Below are 25,089 nucleotides of genomic sequence, written 5' to 3'. Positions count from 1 at the left end.
TGTGTCCCTGACCTTAATACTACTCTCAAATGGATGATAAAGAAATTTCAGTTCCTACCAAAGAGTTATTTTTAAGGCAGTGCCTGAACTTTTATGCACACACAATGATAACAGGCATCTTGTTAAAATGCAGGTTCTACTGTAGGAGTTCTGGGGGGCTGAGATGAGGCTTTTTTGACATGCATCCCTTTGAAGCCGGTGCTGCTGTTGTGAGAACCACCCTGTAAGTGGTAAGCTTCTAAGATACAGCCTTGATTCTATCTTACACAAAAATGTGTTTTTCATAGGCAGTAATCAACCTGCTGTCTCATTTTGTTGACTTCTTAAATTATAGGAGTAATGGAATCTATAATTAGTTCTCTTGGAAAACGTAATACATAGCTCCACCTAGATACATTGATTATAGATGCTGTTGATATAGATTGTGTACCACACAATTTACAAATAAAGTCTATGTGACTTTTTTTGTAAATTTTACATATTCAGTTGGTTCTCACAGAATGCTTTTGTCAGTTTTTGCCAAACCCTGTCAGCATTGACTTCCTATAGTATAGTTGATGTGGCAGTGTACTTTCTGTGTAAATGCTGGCTGCTATTTTCATTTATGCTAATGAAAGACACAAGTAGAACTGCAAAGACATATGTTAGAGCTATACTCATTCATTGATGATGTGAATGATTCCTCAGTTGACTCAGACAAAGGTATTTAAATCCTGAAGGGATAGTTCCTCAATTGTACTGTGCACAAGTTAACAGCAATACAATGTTCTTTTAAATTTAACCTACATTGTTAACATTGTAAAATCATCTGAAGTCTAAACCATCGGCAGAACAATAAAGACACCCCGGTTGTGGTAGTTGCTGATTTTTTTTTTTTTTTTGGTGTAAAACCTCCCACCCTGGCCAATTTCAAGCTTCCCATGAGATGAGTGGCGTTGAGAGGAGTCAGCATAGTAAACTATGTACCACTATACTGTATTTCTTCCGTGCAGGTAGAACTAGCGCAAGTAACCTCAAAAGTATAGGTAATAGTAACATATTAAGTTTTGACTTTATTCTTTTGGTTTTGGTATGACTTACATAATTATAAATTCATACAGTTTAATCTTTAATTCTGGCTCTATTTTAATTTGCTTGCAAAATTCCTGAAAATTTAACAACTAGTTCTTGTGAGTTGGCTAATAGGGACTGCTGGCTCCAGCACACCCCTGGATGTAGCTTGCCTGGCCAGTCATTTTCAACCTCATCTGCACAGTGTAACACTCCAAGGTACTTCTTGCTACAAATCTTGTTAGAGCCACATTAGAGCCCAGGAATCTGAACTTAAAGAATTTTTACTGAAATGTGTCTTAGTAAAGAAAAACATACAAATTATAAGTACATACCAAAAAAGGTCGTGAACTGAACCCACAAAACCAGCGCCTGAGTATATATACAGAATGTTACTAGCACCTGTCTTTCTCACACCCCTAGTGAGAAAGCCTAGTCACTACTCAACCACACTAACCACTGCCTTGACTTCCAGTGTCAGTGATGAGTTTTGCCTGCTTTTGGACTTTATGTTAGATAAAATCATAACTCATGCATTTATCCTCTTCAATATTGTTTGTAAGGTTCATTCATAATGTATGTAGCAACCGTTTATTTTTAGTGGTGTGTAGTATTCCATTGTATGACTAGAACTCAGGTGATGATTTATCCATGTTGTTGATAGTTTTTTTTCTCAGTTGTTGGTTATTATGAATAGTGCTGCCAACAACAGTTTTATGCAGATAGCATTGTTAAGTTCCCCAGGGCTTCTAATGTGCAGCTAGTCTTTTGACTACCTTCTCAACAACTTCCCCTCCTTTTTGCTCTCATACGGTATGGCTACAGCCATTGATTCTTTCATGTAAATACATGTTTAGTTCTATAAATCACAAAGCTATACTCTTCCATTCGTTTTGTAACAGCATACTGCCTCTTACTTTCATTAAGACATTTGCATTTTTGCATCCTAAATAGGGATGGGATTAGACTTTACATCAGTAAGCCTAGGGAAATAACAGACATGGTGGACATAGAGCCAAAGGCTAAATTTGGCAGCTGATGACTAAGACTCCTGATAAGAGGCTTCAAATGCAGGATATGATGTCACTTTGAGTGTCTATCAGATAAAACTAGCAATGAGCCCTTGCAACACTGCAGATTCTAATACATTTACAATCCTGCTTTTTCAAAGTAGATCAGGCACCACTTCTGACATGAAAGCTGCATGACATGAACTGGAAATACGAGTGTTTTCCCAGTGGCTCATTCCTAACCTGAGTGTTGTAATTTTTTTGTGGTTGGGGCTATTGCCTTGTTATTTGAAATAGTAGTCAAAGGACCTGGGTCAGGCATCATGAAGCAATCATGATGCAACCAGTTAAGCCTCATCTTGGGTTAACCACATCCCGTATCATAGTGCTGGTTTGGGTCCTAGATACTCTGCTGCAGTCAGTTTCCTGCCGGTGCATCCTGGAACATAGCAGTTGGTGGTCCAAGAACTTGAGTTCCTAGAGATTGGGTTCCTGGCTTTAGCCTCCCTATTGTGGACATTTGGGGAATACACTAGTGGATAGGAATTCTCTTTCTCTCTGTCTCTCTGTCTGTCTGTCTGTCTGTCTCTCTCCTCTGTGTGTGTGCTTGTGACCAAATCTTTCAAATAAATATAAATAAGTAGATAAACTTTAAAACTCAGTAAAAGATGAATGGCCAAATTCCAAAATATTGGTAGTTTCATTGCTGATGAGGAGGGTGACTGCTAGAATTGAAGGGAGACTTCCAGCAGAGGCAGGGCTGTTTCTTTGTAGTAACCAGCTTGGAATGCACAGAAAGAACATGATTAGACACTTAACATCATAAAAGATGAAAGTATTCCCGCAAAACTACCTTCGAGTGCTTGATTCCCATAGCTCTCCACCCTCACTTTTTTTTTTTGTAAAACTTGTCTGTTATACAAATAACACATATTTCTTGCAGAAAAGCAGAAGTATATTGATATGTAAAAGAAACAAATTAGTTATAACTTACTCCATAAAAGAGATATATATGAATTACTATCCCAATATTTCATGGTTATTTAGGTTAAAAATTGTAATGAATAGTATAACTCTATAAATTTGGACATCTTTTTCCACTTAAGGATTACTGTGAAGAACTTACTGTACTGAAAATGTACTACTTAATGTAGCTTATTTTTGATGTCTCTATCCACTTCCATTACAGGGACACATATTAGATTATGTTTGTTTTAAGCAGTTTTCAATATGTTACAAATGTAAAAATCCAATATTTAGTTTCCATGAATTGTGATGAATGTTGTCCTAAAGAAAATATTTTTGTATAACTCCCTTGTTTTTCAGGAACAAACTCATACTTAAAAGGGAGCTTAAATTCTCTGAAACTTTCCAGTTGCATTCCACAACACAGTCATTTTCCACTCCCACAAACATTGCTTATTTTATAAAATGTATAATTCTTCATGTACTAATTTCTACCTGAGATTAAAAAGTATGAAAATATGAAAATAACTTAATGAACTCTATGCCTTGCTGTTAGCTAATAACATCAAATAAAATAGCAAATTTTTAAGGAATCAGATTTCTTATCCACCTGCACTTTGGAGTTTATCATCTCATGGTTGTGAGAGAGCATGAAAACATTTTTTTCTTTGTTTGCCTGAGTTAGAACATAACCTAATCCTAACTAGAATGTTAATGTTTTGGTGTCACTGCATCTGAGGATCTCACAGCAAGCATTCTGTCCTCTGTAGTCCCTAACTACCAGGCTGACCCTTTAGGCATCAGGAGAGGATGCTTTTCAATGAACTTAACCACAGGGCACTCCAGAAGCTGTTTTTCATGAGGATGAATTTTTAAATACCCAATACCAATAGGCCCAGAATTTGTGAGGCAGACATTGAACCTAGAAATTCATCTTGCATCTAAGTGACTGGGTTAGATACCCAACTCCAGCAGCTGATTGCAGCTTCCAGCTAATGTGCTGCATGGGAGGCAACAATAATGACTAAACCAACTGAGTTTCTGCCACACATGGAAGAACCAGACTAGGTTTTCTGATTCTAGTTCGAGCCCCAGCTAGTGCAGGCATTTGGGAGGGAAAGCAGCAAATGGATGTACTCTGTCTCTTTTGTTTTCACTGTTAAAAAGTATTTGGACTGCTCAGTGAAATAAGCCAGTCCCAGAAAGACAGATACATATGTTTTCTTCTAATCTGTGACCACTAATAAACAGAGCACAAATATAAGCAAGATGAATGAACCTCATGGGGTTTAATCATTGTTTACAGCCTGTGGCCATACTCCTGAATAATAGTAGGATTTGTAACTTTTTTCTTATTATTCCTCTACTTACTATGTCATGATATCTTTGCCTGTTGAAGTGTTAAGCCTGTAATGGTGAAGTGAAAGGATGCCATACCATTGTGATAATTTGGAGGAAAAACTAAGAGGTGAGGAAGAGATAGCAAAGGGAGACTGGTTGGGGGAGAGAGGAGTCCCTATACTTCTAATTATATATGGTGAAGTACATGAAATCTAGTCACTTAATATAAAATTTTAAAAGCAAATATGAAAAATTAACTTATAAAGAAACTTCATACATTTTATTTACACAGTTTTAGGAATACAATGGTATTTTCACCCACCCTCCTCCTTCCGTTTTTCCTTATTTTTTCTTTTAAATTTTTTATGGTGACATATTATCAATTTATTTTATAAACACAAGTTTAATCCTCCACTGAATAAGAATTCTACAAGCAGCAAGTAAAATAACCTCAGGAGTATAGACAAGGGTTATAAACAATCAAATCCCAATATGTCAGTTTTATACATACACATTACATTCTTATTCTCTATGTAGTAGTTGCCACAAATCAGAAAAATATACGATGAATGTCTTTTTGGACTGGCTTATTTCACTATACATATTGGGTCTCCAGTTGCATCTGTTTTGTTACAGAAGACAGAATTTCATTTTTTGTAGCTGAGTGTAGTATTCCATTGTGTATATATATCACATTATCTTTATATACTCATGAGATGATGAGCATCTGGGTTGATTGCACATCATACCTATTGTGAATTGAAGTGTTATCAATCGGAGGGTGCAAATAACTCTTTCATATACTGACTTCATTTACTTTGGGGAAAACCCCAGGAATGGAATGGCTGCATTAAATGGCACATCTATTTTCAGATTTTTGAGAAATCTCCGTACTATGGATACATGTTTACCTACATATCTATCTGTTTTTATATTTTGCATGAAAGTTGCCTTATGTCAGAGAGAATATATGATATTTGTCCTTTTGGGATTGACTTATTTCACTGAGCGTAATGATCTCCAGGTGGGGCCATTTTGTTGCAAATCGTATAATTGTATTGTTTTTTAATAGATGAGCAATATTTTATGTAGTAAATGTACCAACAGTGTCTTTATCCACTCCTCTTTCAAAGGGTATCTGGGTTGTTTCCATGTCTTTGTTCTTGAGGATTGTGCTGCTAGAAATACAGAGTTGCAAGTCACTTTCTTGTACGCAGATTTCACTTCCTTTGGATATATTCCCGCGAGTAAGATAGCTAGGTCATACAGTAGATCAATTTTCAGTTGTTTTAGCACTCTCCATACTGACCGCCAGTGGTTGCACAAGCTTACACTCCCACTAACAGAACAGGGTACCTTGACTTCTAATGGGTATAAGGTTCCTTTTGTGGAGCAATGAAAATATTCTGAAATTTAGATAATGAGGAAGATTCACCAACTTTGTGAAATAAAAAAAAACTACTGAATAGTACACTTTAAAAGAGTGAATTTTATGGCTATAAATTTAACCTCAAATTTTTAAAAAGTGATGGGTATTATAGGGAAAAAAAACAAAGCAGAAAAATGTGAAGAAAAATTATGGCCCCTTTAAGCAACTATGATCTTTCCAGATTTGTTTTCCGTGGATGATGGCTGCAGGAGTAAGAGGTTGACATTATATCCCATTATGTTGTAGAGACACAATTTTCTATATTTTAGTCACATAGTACGACCCACCCCCCATCTCCCCCCAAAACAAGCTAGTTCCAATGAAAATTCACTTTGCTTGCAGAGACGAGTAATGGATCGGTATGCAAAATAGGGCAAGCATTGAATAAAGTGGAACAGGGCTGAAAGACACTAGAGCAATGATTGTGAGATGCAAAGCTGAGGCATTATCACAACAGGTGGAAAGCATTGTCCTTTAAGAAACTATTCCAAGGTGGCTTTTTAGAAACTTTTCAAAGATCTGCATGATACTTTAAACAAACTGCACCTCCCTTTCTTTTATATTATTTTTTTTATTGATTACATTGCATTGTATGACACTGTCTTATAGGCTCTGGGATTCCCCCAACGCCTTCCCTTACACTCCCCCCATGGTCGATTCCTCCACCTTGTTGCAGTGTTACAGTTCAAATTCAGTCAAGATTCTTTCATTGCAAGCATAGAGTCCAGCATCTTATTGTCCAGATAAATTCAATGGTTTCTTGGGGAGACCATCTCTGGTCTGAAAGCAGAGCTGGCAGAATATCAACCCGATCAATTAAATGCCACAACATAACATCGACATCAATTTACAACACTATGGAATTAATTGACATGGTATTGAGTAACAAATATGTTAAAAAATGCAAGCTCTTAACCACATCCTGTGACTACTTCATTGACATTTCAATTTTAGTTTATACACAGAACCAGCTTCTATACACTTTAAAATGGTTATAGAGTACTATTTAGCTGTCTTGTGTCTATTTTCATTTTAGCATTCAGCAGTTTATAGTGTTGAAGCTTAGTTTTACTGAACTTGGCAGATTTGGGGATAGTCCAAACTGGCTTATAACTCCAACAAGGCATATATCAACTACACCTCTCTATTCCTAAGAAGCCCTTTCCATTTTCAAGGCTTTCACAGACTCATGTTTGTGATAGTTTTAACTATGTGTCACTGTGTTAAAATTGTGCTTAATGTGAGTGAATGTGGAGAGCCAATTTCATGTGAATTACACGGGTTCTGTACTTTCCTCATAATATTATAAAACATTTGGATTTCCCTAGATTATTGAAAACTCACTGTAAATAAAACTTGAATGACAAACTTAATTCATAAGAATTACTGAGTGTTCTCTTCTTGCCAGACAAAATGATTAAAGTGTTTTACAAGTATTCACAACAACCTGCTTTAGAAAGTATTTTCCCCAATCTACAAATAAGAAAATGAAGGCTTGGGTTAACAAGTTTGACCAAGACCACGTAGCAAGCACCTTAAAGAATTATTTCCCTATATGTCATAGACTTAGGTCATTTCTTTTTTTAAAGAATTTATTTGTTTACTTGAAAGTCTGAGTTACAGAGATTAAGAGACAGAGAGAAATCTTCCATTCGCTGGTTCATTCTCCAGATGGCCACATCAGTCAGGACTGAGCCAGACCAAAGCCAAGAGCCAGAAGCTTCCCTGGAATCTGTCAGATGGATGCCAAAAGTCCAAACTCTTTGAGCATATCGTCTGTTGTTTTTTCCAAGACATTAGCAAGAAGCTGAATCAGTATTGGAGCAGTTGGGACATGAAACAGTGCCCAAATCAAACAATGCCAGTATCACAGACAGCACCCTTACCTGCTACGCCACAATGCTAGCCCCATGGGTTTGTCATCGTTGTCGTCGTTGTTGTTTTGTTAATTATCAGTAAACATGTGGTAATTTAAAATATATTTTTATGTGTTTGAAAGGCAGAGAGAGAGAGACAGAGAGAGAGAGAGAGAAAATCTTCCATCTGCTGATTCACTCCCCAAATGAACATAATAGCAAGGGTTGGATGGGTCTACAATCAAGAGCCAGGACCTTCCTCCAAGTCTCCCCATGTGGGTGCAGGGGCCCATTAACTACTGCTTTCCCGTGTACATTACCAAGGATCTGGACAGGAAGTAGAGCTGGTGGAATTCGAACAACACTCATATGGAATGCTGGTTTAACCTGCTATGCTACAACACCAAACCAACTAACTTTCTTTCAAAACATTATTTGTTTATAAAATTATTTTCCTAGATAGATACATGTATCTATGTATCTATCAGAATATATCAGAATTTCTATGGAGTTAAGAGTTTTTTGTTGTTGTTGCTCTTATAAAACTTCGTTTTAATTTATTTTCTGGTCACAGAATTTGGTTGACACAATTTAGTCTTTGGAGTTCTGTTGCTACTGCTCAGTGTGTGGTCAGCCTTTATAAAGTTACCAAGAGCACCTGAAAGAGTACATTCTCTTTTTATAGGTGTAAAAACTGTGGGCTACCTAATAATTTATCCCATTGTTTGTCATTCAAATTTTCCATGTGTTATTGTTCATTTATACTTTGTTAATCTGGTACTGATAGATCTGATTTTTTATCCTGGAAATTTCAGTTATTTCTATAAATTTTTCTTTGCCCTTCTCAATTTTGCTTAATTTTCTTTGTATACCTTTGTGAGGGCATATTATTACTTTTAAGGTTTATCTTTGAGTTGCCCTTTTATAACCTTCTGGGTTATCTTGGGTGGATAATTTTTATATATGTAATTTGTAGCCACGTTTGAAATATCTATTTAGGCTGATCTTGGCCCTGTTACTTTAATTTTTAGTTTGAAGTTATCTCTGGCTGTTTGAGCTAGTGTCTTTGAGCAGTTTAGTTCCTCAGGGAAATCCAGGTTTTGAGTCCTGTGGTTTTGACATGTAGAAATAACTTTCTGGAGCCAGTATTGTGATGCAGTGGGTTAAGCTGCAATGCCAACATCCCATATGGATAACAGTTCAAGTCTCAACTGCTCAATTTCCAATCAGCTACCTGCTAAAGTGTCTGGGAAAGCAGCAAAAGAGGGCTTATTTATATGGGCTCAAGTATATACTCTTACAGACAACATGGATGGAGTTCCAACTCCTAGCTTCAACCTTGCCCATTCCTGGCCAATGTGGCCATTTAGGGAGTGAACCAACAGATGGAAGACCTGTCTCCCTCTCTCTGTAGCTATGCTTTTAAAATAAATAAACAGACCAAAAAATTAAATAAAAACAATTTTATGCTTTTTTCACAGAAATAATTTGATCTGATTCAGAAGTTTATTATTATACTATTTTGTTTTTATCATTTTCAAATAGTATATTGGTAGTTTGTAGTCATCAGTGTTTTTTTTTTTTTTGTCTTCATAACACATGGTTGCACCAATCTGTTTTATGAGACATTTTGATAATGTATTTAGAAGATTTCTATACAATTTTTTGGTCATTAGTGTCTAAACATTTTATTGGAAAAACATGTACTGATGTGAAATCTTCTTTCTCCTCCTCTTATCTCTCCTTTTTTTTCATAGTGGGAAATTTTGTTCTAAATCACACTTTGCCCCTCTCCTTAGGAATACATGTTACATAGGGATTGCATTACAGCAAATGGCCTTTTCTCTGCTTCCGTGACTTGTATCTTACTAACTCACTTTGGTCTTACTGCATTTGTAAGTCTCCTGCTTACTGTTGCCAATATGATTTTTAATTGGACTACCTTGTATTTCATTTATTCATGACCTTTCCTCATCTTGTTGTCTTGTTTGTAAGTTTGTTTGCTCTTGGCTTATTTACATACGTAAGAATTATTTGATTTGAATTACAGAGAGGGAGAGCCAGAGAGAGAGAGAGAGAGAGAGAGAGAGATCTTGATGATCTATGGTTTACCTATTCCCTGGTTCACTCTCAGAGCCACAATAGCTAGCATTGTATCACAAAAGTCACAAGTGAAGGAGCTTCATGCAAGTCACCCATCTTAGTGTCAGGGACCTAAGAACTTGAGCCATCATCCACTGCTTTTTCCAGTTCTTATAACAGCGAGCTGGTTCACAGTGCTGCAGCTGAGACATGAACTAGTATCCATATGGAATGACAATTTCCCAGTGGGCAGTATTACCCATTCTGGCACAACATTAACCATACCTGCTATTTCTTATATCTCCTTCAATGGGAAACCATTCTTTTGTCTTGATCATCGCTTGTTCTTTTCTAGGCTTTAGTTTTTTTTTTTTTTTTCAGATTTATTTGTTTAAAAGGCAAAGTAACTGAGAGGAAGAGAGAGACAGGAAAGGAGGAAGAAAGAGGAGGAAGGGAAGAATGGAGAGATCAATCTTCTATTCACTAGTTCAATCTCCAAATAGCCACAAGAGCCAAGGCTGGACCATACTGAAGCCAGATCTGGCTCTCCAGATACATGTGGTAGGGTCCCAGCTACTTGGGCCATCAGTGCTGCCTCCAGGTGCACTAGCTGGAAGCTGAATGAGAAGCAAAGCAGACAAGACTCAAACCAGGCAGGGTATGAGTATCCTAAAGTGCATCACAGCACCCATGCCTACTTCAGTTCAGGGTTCTTATTTGACCATGTTTTGAATATTCTGTTTACTTTATTCATTTAAATGGGAATTCATGCTGGCATGAATTAAAGTATATTCCAAGCGCTTGGGTAACATCATAGACTCCATCAGAGATCAAATTAGGGTCTACAATGTAGTAAAATCCCAGGAAACCACTCCGTTCAGAACAGACAAGTGAAGCTGTGTGGTGTCATACAGGTTGAGAGAACCACAGCAGGGGAGGGGGATGGAATAAAGATAATAATGAAGGATGTCATCACCAGAACATGAATGTTCAGTCTTGGGGAGTGCTCCCTCCTCCATATCAAACTCCTTCCCACATTTGTCTCCCAGGGTCAGTCACTTCTACACAAGTGTCAGAACTGAACCAAACTGGTTGAGCAGGCTGGAAGACAGACACACACACAGCAAAAGTCTTGTTTTCAAGCTTACCTTGCCCAAACTGACTCATCCTCAGCCTAGGATAGTTCAGTTTTGAGGACTGCTGATTACTGAGTGGTAGCATTTGGTTTCCCAGTGGCTTTCCTGCCCTTTCCACTCTTGTCCCAAACCGCACCAGTTCTTGCTCCTCAAGATTATAGATGTTTGTGCTGAAGAATATCCAGTTTTCTGTCAAGGGCTCCTCTTTTTCCTGTAGAAATGTGGATTCATTTAAACTTCACTTCAGTGACTTACCCTCTCATTTGGCACCATGGAAGTGGATCTGGCAGAAGTCCTTCTCATCTCTGGCAGACAGTTACTTCACGTCCTTGATTTGGATATGTTGTAATGCCTGCTCTCTGTATCAAATAAGGCTAATTTCTTTGCAATATTGAAAGAAAAAATCCAATGCATCTGTGATTCCATTATCATCTTGCCTGGATGCTTAACTCACTACATTTCATGATGTAGCTTTTTAAAATTTTTTAGGTATACACTGAACTTCTTCATTCAAGACTCATTTTATATCATTTTTTAGTCATCCCACATATATCACTCACTTATACCTCTATTTTCCCCTCCTTTTTCATACCCAAAGAGATCACCTTAAGAGAAAAGAATCCTTGAGTTAGGATGGTAGATAAGAAATTTATAAGACCCTTATGTAGACACAATCAAGAATTATACATTGGCTGTAGACGCCATAACTGACATATTCTATTTTGCTGATGCAAATCCAACCCTAAGCCCCTCTTACTTAAGTAGATGTTATTCACCATTGACCCTCACCTTCCCATTTGGTGAAGGAGCCTGGTCTATGGTGCCCCTGGTTTCCATGGTTACTGATGCTCCATCTGGGGAACAATAGTTGATGTGATATTAAATACTACTCACATGAAAGGCACACAGATGCCCCTCAAGATGTTCCTCTCATCAACCACAGGTTTAAGCACACAGTAGTGGCCTGAAGATCGCCATTCTTACTGAACAGTCAGCAGAGATGGCCATGTACATGTTCTCTTTTAGCTGCAAATGGAAAGTTTCCTAAAGAACATGGAATTGGGCCCAGCACAGTAGCCTAAGAGGTAAAGTCCTCACCTTGCACATGCCAGGATCCCATATGGGCCCTGGTTCTGGCCTGGCAGCCCCATTTCCCATCCAGTTCCCAGCTTGTGACCTGGGAAACTAGTCGAGGACAGTCCATAGCCTTGGGACCCAGCACCCGCATGGGTCCCAGGCCAGAAGAAGCTCCTGGCTCCTGGCTTCAGACTGGCTCAGCTCCAGTCTTCGCAGCCACTTGGGAAGTGAATCAGCGAAGGAAGATCTTCCTCTCTGTCTCTCCTCCTCTCTATCTAGCTGACTTTCCAATAAATAAAGAAATTAAATCTTAAAAAAAAAAACACGTGGAATGGCTATGCATTTGTATGAACTCAACAAACTTGTTGAATCTACTTATGGGTAAAATACTGTGCAAAAGATTTAAGAATTTAAAGATGAAGTAGCAAATTCCATTGTAAATATACATATGTAATCTTCATGAATTATATATATAATCTAAATTAGGTAGAATACATAAAATGATCTTTCTTATAAGTGGGAATGTGATAAATACCCTATAAGAATGGCAAAAAGGAGACATGTTTTCAGTGCATCTTTTTCTAAAATGTAGCTTGAATCTGCCTACTTTACACTGTCTCTGCTAATCCCAACCTGATCAAAGCCAACATTCTTTGTGGAGAATGTAGGTGTTTGCTCGCAGTCCTCCTGCCTCTGCTCCCACTCCCCCAGCACCTGTCCTCCTCACAGCCAGCCTAGCAATATCGGTGGCAAAAAAACAAACAAAAAACAATGGATCAGAACCTGTCACCCTTTTGCCTGAGCACTTCAGCAGCTTCTCTCTACATTTGGATTCAAATTCAAATTCTAGTTGTGTTCTAAAAGACAGTGTGTAACCTGGTCCTGCAGAACTCACTCCCGGAGCCCTCCTTCCCGACTCATAGCCAGAACTTTCTCTGTGTGTTCAGACAGCAGAAGGAATCACCACAGGGGACTGCTCATCTGCATTGCAGACCTCCTTGCAATGACTTTCTTTATTCAAGTGTATTTTCCTGCAAGGATATAACACATGTGTGGCTGTGTAATTCCACCTGTTGGTTGTTTCTCCCCACCCAATCGACTGCCATGTCTGTGAGGACCACAGCCATGTCTGGCTTGTTTGCTAGTGTAATGTTGTGAGCCTAGCACTCAAGGCTCAACATAGATAATTGGTTCCTCTGCATCCACAGGTTCCAAATCCACCTGCAGATTTAAAATAATCAGACAAAAAGGAAGTGTGTGTTCTGAACTTGTATAAATATTCCTATCATTATTCTCTGTACCAATCAAGGTACATTACATTTATGTGATTTACATATCATTTGCAGTATGCTAACTATCCTAGGGATGGTCTAAAGTGTAACAGAAAATACATGTAGGTTAGGTATCCCCATGTTTGCATCTATGAGGGTCCTGAAAAACGATCCAGTGGAGTCCTAAGTGACCAATGTATCTACCCAGTGAAACTTTCCTGGGAACTAGGGGTGGGAAACAATTATGTCAAGCAAAAACAGACTAAGGGCATAGAATGGGCATTGGAGGAGAAGCTGTGTCAGAGCCATCAAAGGCGAGATTACGTAGCATATTTTTAAAATAGGTTTGTCCAAAATGTGTCAGAGTTTACTTACCATGGTTTTGAAATCCAGCCTGAAATTTTTACTCATCTTTTACATTTATGATATTGTATTCTTGTTGTTTTTTTTTTTTTCAGTTAGTATAGTGTTAATTAAGGCCAGCGTATAGGTAGGAGAAAAAGCTTATATCTAGCCCTGGGTCACCTACTGCCACTTATCTTGAGTTAAAAAGAGAGAGAGCAAGGCCTTTTGTGAGCCTCTGTGAAAAAGGGAAATGGATGCTCAGAGAAAGTTCCTCCTTGTCCATTGCATCCTAAACTTCCATACCTACTTTTTCTGTTACTTTTTCCTTTTTTTTTTTTAAATCAAAAGCACTCAATTGAGAAAAATATGGCAGGTTGAAATAATGGATTCTGTTGATTTAAATGACTAGAAGGCAGTTTTATCAAAGGATATGTTTCTGTGATGTTTTGACTAAGGGAAGTCTTGTCTGGCCCTTTTATCTCCTCTTCAGGACTGGACTCACTCTATGTTCCAACTGAAATGCTTGTTTTGTCTTTAACACAGCTCCTGCCTGCCTATAACTGGTGATTAAGAGCTCAGAATAATGAAATCTGCACAGTCGAAACTTGGCTGTGGGCAGTTATTATGCAACTCCTCATACTTCCTTTTGTTTCTGTCAATAATATGAAATTCTCAACCTTTCTTTCAGAGCTAACTATTCAAATAAACTATAGTTAGTACCACTAGTATTTTTAATACCTAACTAAATTATTTCTGGAGGTTCATATTCAATGCTTTTTGAAAAATGTGCTGGCTGCAGGGTAGCATCATGCAGACTGTGACTGCTAAATGGAGTACAAAGGGCCCTCCATGCCTTAGATCCCTGTGTCAAAGCAAGCCAATCACAGGCCATGATTAAAATAGCAAATACAATGAGAGATATAGCAAAAGTGATGGAAAGAAGAGGCACATTCCTCTGTCAGGTGATTCAGATCTGTCTTGAAAAGCAGGTAAACCTTTTCCTGTTCCCTCTTCCCAATTTCTAAATTTCTGCTGTTTGAGTAATCTTGCTCAATTACCCCTGAAATCATCAAGTGACCAAATTCTAGTGGACCTACCTGCACTTGGGTTTTATCAGCCAGAGAGCCCCTGAATTACTGAATCATAGGGTCTGGGCTCTAAAGGTCATCCAATATCACTGGGAGAGAGTAAGAAATGTGTCCCGCAAATAAGAGATATAGACCATTACAAAGACCATCAGCTCAGGGAAAGTGGAGTATCATATCACTGTTAGAAGGGAAATGATTTGAAGGAGCAGCTCTGGGGCATGTCTGGCTCTGTCATTACTTTAGCCGTGGTCGTGTTTGGCTGTGTCACTGTTTTGGCCATGCTAGGCTCTTGAGCACAAAGTTAAATTTGGGGGTTTTGGAACAGACCTGGCAGTTAGTAAAGGTACTTTGTTTTAGCCAAAATAACCACAGGACTAACACAGATTCAGGAATTAGGGATCTCATTGCCATTTCTCGATGGGAGTTGTCGCATGGGCCTTCATTCGTCTGGCACCGGCTATAATGGAAAGGAGTTATGCTCCAAAAGAGCATTTTGAAATTTGAGATTTCAGAGGTGAAATGTTTCTACCACACAGATCAAATAGAGAGTGATAATGACCATGATTATTGCAAATGTATAGAAAATTATGATGTTGGGCTTAGCATTTGTAGACCCAATGAGGATTTTAGCTTGGCTGTGAGTGTGGAAGAACAGCCCAAAATCCAAAGGATGACAAATACAATGGCAGACTAAATATGTGATAGCTAAACTTATGGAGTGATCCTGTAGACCAGGAAAGTTAGGATCCTGCTTTTTCACGTCAGCTTGGTGACTGTGGTCATCAAAGCCCCCCAGTAGCACCATTTCACCAAAACCTTTGCTTTTCAAACTCAGAATTGTCTTGTTCACTTAGCAGTTTTCAATAAATGTCCCACCTCTGGCTTCTGAATAGTGTGCAGATAGATTCTTCACATAGCACTTTAACTGTAAGCATCCATGTCCTAGGAATCCCTTGGAAGGATGAAATAAAGGTCAACTCAGTTTTAAAAAGGGAGATGACAGAAGTTGCCACAATAACAGATTACCAGTATCTACTCTGAGCTTTTTTTTAAAGCCTTCTTGTCTTAGGTGTGGATCTATAAACAAATGAATATTTGTATGAATGAGCAAGATTTATGGTAGCAATCTTTATTAGCAGTGTTAAATGAACAATATTTATTGCTGTCATTTTAAGTAAATAAAAATCAGAAACCAGATAGTCATTATTCAGACGACCCTAAGAGCTCCCTCAACCATAAGAATGCTAGATAGGAATAAATTAGAGCCCATTGCAAGGCGAGAAGGAGACTACATATTGTTATAATGACTGTATCAATTTAATGTTTATTTGTTTATGTGTAACAGATGAACAACTAATTTACAGCAGTGCAAGAGTGGTGTGAGTTTACAACCTTGGCTGTGACTTTACATTTTTAAAATGCTTTCTTAGAGTACCACACCCAAAAAAAAAAAATTCTACTACCAAATAAAAGATGTGTAACATTTGGAGCTTCAACAAACCTCCCTGGGAATCCCATACCCACAGCAAGTGATTTGGGCTGCAAATGTTTGGTTCCACCGCACGTTTTTTCTCCCCTGATACGTTATCCCCTGAGCACCCTTAGCAGTTGCTTTGGTCTTGAGTAGACTGGCAGGGATTAGAGCATTCACGGATGTTATTCTCACCTTTGACACAGAAATTCTTTTAAGGGTGTGTATGAAGCGTGTCTAAAAATAAGTGAAGTAGTGATAGTTTTGTATAATTATAACCTTCCTATAAAACCAGGCCTCTCTCCCTCTCAAAGTAACATTCAGTTAAAAAACACACAGCTATCCCAGAAGTGCTGTCAGGGTTCAGATCCTCTGAGGAAGTCCTCGGGTGGGGCCTTTATCAGAGCCAGTTCCTTGCAAGCCAAAAAGAAAAACATTTTTTATGTTTTTAGCATATATCTCAGTTTTGACCATTGTTTAAGCATTCTTCCAAATTTTAGGACTGACTATGTTTATCTTGAAAGCATGAAAATCACCTTCAGAAGAGTAAGAGTTTATCCACCTAGGATAACCAGAATAATGTCCATTGGATGTCAGCGTTGTGAGGCTCCGAAGGAACTTGCTACCCACATGATAGTATCATCAGAAAAATATCAAATCGTGGTACACAATGTTACCACTTTAAATCCTGGAATCTAGAAAGGCACCATAAAAATATTTTAACCTACTTTTTTTTGTTGTTGTTAGCTTCTCCCCTGCCCCCAATTTTTTAGCTTTTTTTGCTTAAGGTCAGCTTAACCTCCATCTTCCTCCTCACCTTGTGTTTAGGTTCTTCATAATGAGTTATCCTTCATAATGTGATAAACTCTATTCAGTTCATTTTATAATGTGTTATCCTTTTAGTTATGTATTAGTTGTAGATTCTTATCACCATTAGGTTTGTAAGTTTATATCTAATTATCACCTTCCATATCAATCATTTTGTTATCTGATGATATTCATCTTAGCATCCGTGATTATAACTTTTTAAATGATCATGGCTTGTGGCAGGGATTTAGAAAATTCAGTTCATAAGGGCCAGAGGCAATGGCTTGATTGGTTAATCCTCCACCTGCAAACAGTGGCATCCCATATGGGTGCCAGTTCATGTCCCAGCTGCTCTGCTTTCCATCCAGCTCTCTGTTTATGGCCTGGCACAGCAGCAAAGGATGACTGAAACTCTTGGGATCCAGTGGGAAACCCACATGGGAGACCAGAAGAAGCTCCCAACTCCTGGCTTCAGATCACCTCAGCTCTGGCTATTGTGGCTATTTGGGGAGTGAACCAGCAGATGGAAGATCTTTGTCTCACCGTTTTTTCTATAGCTCTGCCTTTTCAATAAAAATAAGTAATTCTTTAAAAAATAATCAATTCACTAGCTGTTTTCAACCTTAGAATATGAGTATATTGTAAGTCTAGCAAAACAGAAGAGAGTCTGAGTACAGAGAAAGTCTATGTACAGTGAAATGACTTGACAGGAGGAGAACCCAGCTCCCATTCAGATCCATCTGAGACAGTTTCTCACCCTCAGCACTGTGATGTTTGGGACTGGCTTGTTCTTTCTTGTGGAGGATTGTCCTAGATATGGCAGGTACTTTAGCAGCAGCCTCTGAAATCTCTATTCAGTTAAAAAAAAAAAAAACAGATTCTAAACCCCCTTATTGTAACACCAGATTTACAGTTTTATCATCCGAGAAATAATAAACCCTAGAATTTTAAGGAGATTAATTTTCAGGAGTCACCATTCTGGCTGCTGATCAGAATTTGGGGTTTTTTTGAGGAGGGGATGTGGAGGATTTTTTGTGTTTTTTTTTTTTTAAGATTCTCTTTGTTTTTCTAAGATGTTGAGAATCACTATTGGTCAGGCAGAAGATAACTACCTGTCTATTTTAAGCCTCTCCACAGTATAAGAACCACAGATCAAATCCTAAACTAACCACACATCTGTTCGTTGAATCACTCCACTCACTCCTGCCAAATCTTTCCCCAGCCTGAGTTAACACCTCTTGATTTGGCATTAAAATCAACAATTCCATTTCCTTCTCAAGACAATTAGTTGTTCATTCAGATAGTCCAACCTGTGGAAAAATGTGCTAAATGTTTTTCTTCATATCCATCAATGTCTATAATCTCATATGATGCCTATTAACATTTTTCTCAACCCAGGTGAACTAAATGTTTACTGAATCAATTATCTTATACGTTACATGCTACTCTGAAAAATTTATTTATTACAGCTGTTAAAACCATTTGAGTCTTAAAAAAAAAAGATCATGTAACCAGTTTTCTCAGTTTAACAATAGACTTCCTCAAAAAGTATAATTATATTGACTGACCTTGTAGAACAGGGTAGGCTGTTGCCTGCAGTGCCTACATCTCATATAGGTACTGGTTTGATTCCCAACTGCTTCAGTTCTGATCCAGCTCCCTGCTCAATGTGCCTAGGAAACTAATGAAGGATGACCAAAATACTGGGCCCTTCCACCCCCATGTGGGAGACCTGGATGAAACACCTGGCTTGAGTCTGGCTGTCCTGGCTGTTAGGACTATTCGAGGAGTGAATCAGCAGACAGAAGAACAATAGAAAAAGTCTTGCTTTCTCTCTCTCTTTCTTTCTCCCCCTCTCCTTCTTTTTCTCCCTCTTTCTATCCCTCCATCCTCCTTTCTCTGTATTTAATTGTCTTTCAAAATAAACTCATCTTAACAAAATTATAATTGTAATATATGAAATACTACATGATCTGTCTCTTCTCATTTAGCTGTTACCACAGTTAAATAGCCCACTCCACAGTTTAGAGGGTTTCTGTGCCTAGGAAAGCCATACAGTGAGTTTCCCACTTGCTCCTGACCCCCACGCCTAGTAGCCCTCTTTAAATCTTCTTTGATGATTTCAGGAATACTCCGCAGTATCTGCTGTTTCTGAAAAGAACCCTTCCTTACCATGTACTCGAGATTTCATAAAGAAAGTACATATAGGAAGAGATTCTTTTTAACAGTCTTTATGATGAACCCTCTTGAGAATACTTTCTGTGAATTTGATTAATATGAATGAATCAATGCTAGTTTGATTAACGTATCAAAATTCAGACTTCTGCTTACTCTGCTTTGAAGTCAGTCTTTTAACCTGTACTTCTGATTCTGCTCTAAGTAGCTTAATAGCTTTGACCCAATGGACAACTGCTACCCAACATGATTAGCAGATATTAGAAGACTGTGAGGGTGGCATTGATTTTGACAGGCAGTTTATGCCTCAGTATCAGAGGCTGACCCCACAAGTAGCCAGTCCACATGAGTAGCTAGTGAGCTATAAATGTGTGCCAGCTGTCCTGGCAGTGTCTGGATGGACCTCCAATGGGAAGGTGGTGTTTAGAGAAAACCAAGGAGAAAATAACATGTTAACCAAAATAAACTGTGAGGGGTCAAAATAATGGTCTGCTGTTTTTGTGCTTATATGAGATATAAAAAGAAAAGTTGAGCTTCCGAACTGCTTGCCTGCACTTGGGCACATCCAAAGAGTTGATCGGAAAAAGGCAAAACTGCCTGAACCCCCACACATCTTTGATTATCTTGAAAAGTCTCAGTATCATTAATGTGGGGCTACATCTTTTCCCACAGATTGTCATAAATGGACACTGACATGGACTACGAAAGACCCAATGTTGAAACCATCAAGTGCGTGGTCGTGGGGGACAATGCAGTGGGGAAGACACGGTTGATCTGTGCCAGAGCGTGCAACACAACACTGACGCAGTATCAGCTGCTGGCCACCCATGTGCCAACCGTGTGGGCCATCGACCAGTACCGTGTCTGCCAGGAGGTAAGATGCGCAGAATGCCTTTAGAATCCATAGGACACATTGTGGCCATTTGTTGAATTTTTTAAAAAAATAGAAAAATGGTGAGTAAACTGCACATTCAAAACAATCTTTCAGTGCCACAAGTGAAAAAAACAAAAAGCAATTTGTGTGCTTGGGAATGTGGCTCTGGCATCCCAAATGAGGACTTGAATCATGGGGTTCCAGGAGAAAGAGTAGAGTTTAGCCTAAGTCCTGTTAAAAGGAATAAAGATAATAAACGTGGGTGGAAGGGCCTTAAGGACCTGCACTTGAGTGTTCTCCAAGAGCCTCTAGTTGACACTGAGCACGGATACTCTCTCCTGCAGGTCTTGGAGCGATCCCGTGATGTTGTGGATGAAGTGAGTGTCTCTCTAAGGCTCTGGGATACTTTTGGTGATCATCACAAAGACAGGCGTTTTGCATATGGCAGGTAAACCAAAACTAATGTAGTGTATTTGAGCTTGATTTTCTTTTCCAAATCAGCAGCCCATTGACAGATCAACAAAACCACATTGTACGGCCTTGAAATATGTTGGGTTCCACACTGTGTCTCAGAGAATAAAACCAAGAACAGTATTGTTTACTGATGTCAGAAAAAGCTGAGTGTCTGGCTGCTCAGGAGGTACATTTTTGAGAACACCCAGTGCTGGTTCAACTGGGAAGTTTGTGTAGAATCTGTGGTGCCCTCCAGCCTTGTGCTGCTGGGCTTGCTGTTTTCGTGAACGATACCTTAGTTTGCCTTCTGTTGGAATGTTTTCAGTTATCTTAGCACTTGGCCGCCCAACTCCAGAAGGTCTGTTTGTTCTTTTCATAACCATATTAGCAGAATCTGTTATTTGCTTTGGGCTTTGTGTAATCTGAAAAGTCTTATTTCTATTTGAAAGTCATTTTTTCAAAAAAAGAAAAATATCTCTGTAGACCTTCCCAAGGCATATTTCCAAAATTAACTAAAGCACTAACATTAGTCTATTGCTTATCAAAAAGAAGAAGAAGATGGCAAAAGAAGAAGAAAAAAATCCAATAAAGAAAAGACATAATTTGGGTAGGAACATAATCAAAGTGCCTTAAAATATTTAACTTCTCTTTGTCACTATAGCTTAAATTATCTCGTGGTGTTTGGCCTGCAGCTTGTGAAGTCTAGACAAGGCAGAAATTGTTTTACCACCTAATTATAAAGCACATTCATTTCAAGTTTAGAATTTAGGTATCATGGTTTAGTTGTCCTTTCTCACAGGATTGGACAAATTAGATTAATTACATACTCCATGTGAGTTATTCGTTGCCATTGGGATAAGCGCTTTCTGAAAAGTTCCTGTTTTTTCAAGCCAGGTGTTTCCTGACTAGACTTTCATTGTTGTTTCTCCAAATGCTCTTAAATGCTAAATATACTGCAGGAAAAGTTTTTATCTATCCCTGGGGAGTAGTTCCACACTGAATCTACAGTCTCAACCAGTATATTCAAGGGAACTCGGAAAGAGACAGGTAAAACACGGCTTTATATCTCCTTGATAATAAGGACTTTTGAGCTTAATATTCAGCATTACACTTTCCTCCTCCTTAACCTTCCTGGAGTTAACTTTTATTTTTATATAATGTTCTTGATTCTTACTCTTCATTGCTGTTTCAGTTTTTGGTTTTTGGTTCGGTTCAATATATGAAATAATAAGACATGAACTTACTACTAAGTGCTGTGCACTCAAATTTCTAATATCTTTGGTTTTAAGAAGACACCATTTGAAAATAAGTAAGCAAAGCCAAGACAGATGCAAAGTATTCAAAATGACATGTGGTACCCCTGCTTCTAAAAAGATGCCATACCATGAGAATGGTGGGCCTGAAGATGAGCTGACTGAGATATTTAGGTTAAGAGTCTGTCAGCTATTTCAGCACTCCAGTAGTTTCCTATCCTTAAAACTAATGCATTTAGAGCAACAAATTTTAATGTGGTGCCACAATGTGAACTGTGTTACGGTTAAGAGCAGGACTTCTTCAGTATCATCTGAATCTGGCTTAGGATTTATATAATGGCTTTGTGGCCTTCATGACTCTACCCTGGGCCTCATCCAGGATCCCTGCATGGATGGAGTAATTTTGGAAGGCACTGTGCCTGCGTTTGTCCACTCCCAGGAAAAATAAGCTGGTCTTCCTTGTGACTACATAGGTCCAAAGTTCTTTGTTCTGCCTTGTCTGGAATGTTGCGTCCCACAAACGGTAACCTGTTCCCCTTTTGATGGAAACAAGAAGTGCTCCCCAAGCCAAACTTGATTTCTCTGAGCAACACAGAGAAGTTTCCGGCAACACCCCCACGTTCCTGGCCATGTTCTCTTTGAGCCTTCTCTGTATGTGCATGTTTGTACCTTGCTATTTCCTCTGTCTTTTCCTATTCCCCACAGCCTCCTGGTATCCTGCTAATAAAGAATAAAAACTAGAGCAACTCTGTCTATAAATGCTAAATATGGAATGCCACTGTTGTTGTAAAAAAAAAACTTACATTTTTCTGGAAAAAAAGTTTTGAAAACAGTCAGTCTTTTTTATTCACTACGGAGGTTTGACCAGTGCATTTCATTACTGTGAGAAAGATGTTTCTTACCAACTTGCATTTTTAGCTTTATATCATTCATACAGGAGAAAAGGCATAATTATGATTTCTGACAAGCTGTTTGATTTTTCAGTTCTGTTTTTGATTAACATTTTTACTAGATATAAATCACAAGTCAGAGGGATGTGCACAGACATAAACACTGAGGCATGTGGAAGGTATTCTCTATACTAGGAAGAGTCTCCAAGGTATTTGGAACCTTTCTAAAATAATTTGATTCGTGTCATGACAATGAAAAAAACCAGATTCATATCAAGATTCTTCAACCCTTGTCTTCAGTTTCCTCTGCTTTTCAGCACAAGGGAAGTTAGTGAGTTGCCACTCCAGCACTCTTTGACATGGACAAACTCTGGTTTGCAAGGTAGATCTTGTGGGTCCCAGGAGTGTCACTGATGGGCAGTCTGCCAACTTAAATCTATAGCTATCCGAGCAAGATTTAACTATAAGTATAGCCAGAATGGCATTGCTGTCTGCATATCGTCATTGTTTAAAGGCAACCTGTTAGCCTTTTTTCCCATCAACTAGAATGCTGAAGACCTAAACATATGCCTTCAACATTTCAGAGACATATTGCCAATCTTAATGCACTTAGTCCCTTGAAAATCCTAAGAGGCAGATATTATTTCCTGCTATGGTTGAGCAAGGAGTTGAGCTTTTTTTCCTGGTATATCTCACCCAATAGTGGAGTCTGGAGTGCAGATTCAAACCCAAATCTGCTTAATTCCTAGCCCCCATTTTTCCCACTGTGCCAGGCTCTTATAATGTCATTTCAAATAGGATGCAACTGAAAATACCCTATAATAGTGAACTGGACTTCTGTTTATTCTTCCATGTTTGTGCAGAGGCTTAGAACAAGAAGAAATATCGAAAGGTCATATAGTGAGTTAACCCTTTCCCTTCAGGAAAGGAAATTATCAACCTAAGAAAAAACATTGACAAGAGTGCTCTGTTTGATAGATTTGAAAGGGAATGGAATAGCATCAGTGCGTATCAACACTTCACACATTTGAAGTTATCAGACCCTCTCTTCTCTCGACAGAAAAACTCCAACTCTCTTGTAGCCTTTTTTCCTACCACCTACTTCCTATCGACTTTTGGATGAACTTTTGAAGCTCTTTTCTGTATCTTCTAAAATGTCAAGAACAGAACTGTACATAGTAACCATGACCGTGATCAGCTGTTCTTTTTGGCAAGGAAAGAGAGCCTCTTCTTAAAGAAATATCACTCAAGAAGATTTCCTTGGAACTGTTACCACAATGAAGTTTTCATTCTCAGATACCTGACATTGCAAATGCAGACACATAGGATGACTCTGCCTTTAGCAGGACAGCTGGGCCCTTCAGCCCTTCTCTAGATCACAACACACATAAATCTGTTTCCTTTTTTATTTTATTTATTTGTTTTTGGAAACCATCTTTATTGATTTATCAGTTCAGGTAACTTTTAGACACTTGATGAAGCCCGTGACCATACACAACCCCAGCTGTCATTAGCAAGGATACTACGGGGCCAGGCCCATGCCAGGTGCTCTCGACAGCCTGTCCTGCTGCATTCTTTTGGTGACCCTGTAAAGTAGGCTCATTTCACAGTTGAGAAAACAGGAAGAGAAAGGACCAGGAATAGACAGCCAGGACCAAAAGGAACTGAGCTTTGTTCTGAGGTCCATCTGACTCCAAAAGCCCTATCTTCCCACTCTGCCATGCTGTCATGGCTGATAGTGATTGTTGAGAAACTTAAATTTCCTGCTGGTGCAGTCTGAATCTCCCACTCTCCCACGGGCCCCTGAAGATCTGAATCTACCACAGGTTAATCCACTGCAAAAGCAGAATTCTTTACATGGTTCCACAAGGAGCTAAACATCAGTCATTTTACCTGCAGTGAAAATGGTACAGCTAAGCAAACTTTGTGAGACAAAATTGGAATTTTGAATAATTTATCTGGTATAGCCCCTATTCCCTACCCTGCGTTTAACTAAAACATTCAAAATCACTCCATTCACCCCTGTTCCCAGTTTCTGGACGTGTTTTCAGTTTAATCAAAGACACTGATTCTCCTCAAGTGTTGTTAGTTCCTATGAAAAGCACAGCACATGCTTTACATGATGACATTAGTCAAGCTCAGGTTGTTCTGTGTCTGTTTTGACAAGATGATCCAGTTCTAGTTTCATGTTGAAAGCCCATGTAACAGACACAGCATGAACACACCCACTTTGAATTCTCATTTGAGGCCCTTTAAAAAAAATTTCAGGATTCTAAGTGACCAGTGTATGTGTCTTTGTCTGGGACTGCTCTGCTAGTAATTATAGGGAAAATAAGAAACAGTGAATTCATCTACTGCTTTGAGTTTGCTGTTATCTTCCTTAGCATGTTCTAAAAGTTGGGCCAGGAGTAATAATCTCTGCTAATTTCAGGACGAAAAGCAGGCTGTTGTACTGTGAAACAGATTACAATAAAGAGGTGGGTCAGTGCCAGGACCAGGACATGGTAAGTGAGTC

At 38.6% G+C, this 25,089-nt stretch overlaps 1 protein-coding gene across 3 annotated transcripts in view; it reads left to right on the top strand.

Annotated features, from left to right (window-relative positions):
* RHOBTB1 (Rho related BTB domain containing 1) overlaps nt 1-25,089 on the top strand; it is a 123,832-nt gene that overhangs the window by 66,443 nt on the left and 32,300 nt on the right. For all 3 annotated transcript variants that reach the window (XM_040975816.1, XM_040975818.1, XM_040975817.1), the window contains 2 exons: nt 19,777-19,978; nt 20,323-20,426. In XM_040975816.1, coding sequence (XP_040831750.1) covers nt 19,787-19,978; nt 20,323-20,426 — 296 coding nt within the window. In that variant the 5' untranslated portion in view covers nt 19,777-19,786. The remainder of the gene's footprint in view (nt 1-19,776; nt 19,979-20,322; nt 20,427-25,089) is intronic.

This window comes from Ochotona curzoniae, unplaced genomic scaffold (genome assembly GCF_017591425.1).
Source record: "Ochotona curzoniae isolate NIBS_2020 unplaced genomic scaffold, NIBS_Ocur_1.0 contig_2692, whole genome shotgun sequence".
Classification (NCBI taxonomy): Eukaryota; Metazoa; Chordata; class Mammalia; order Lagomorpha; family Ochotonidae; genus Ochotona; species Ochotona curzoniae.
Note: the sequence above shows the minus strand (reverse complement) of the source record. Positions and strands in the feature narration are given on the sequence as shown.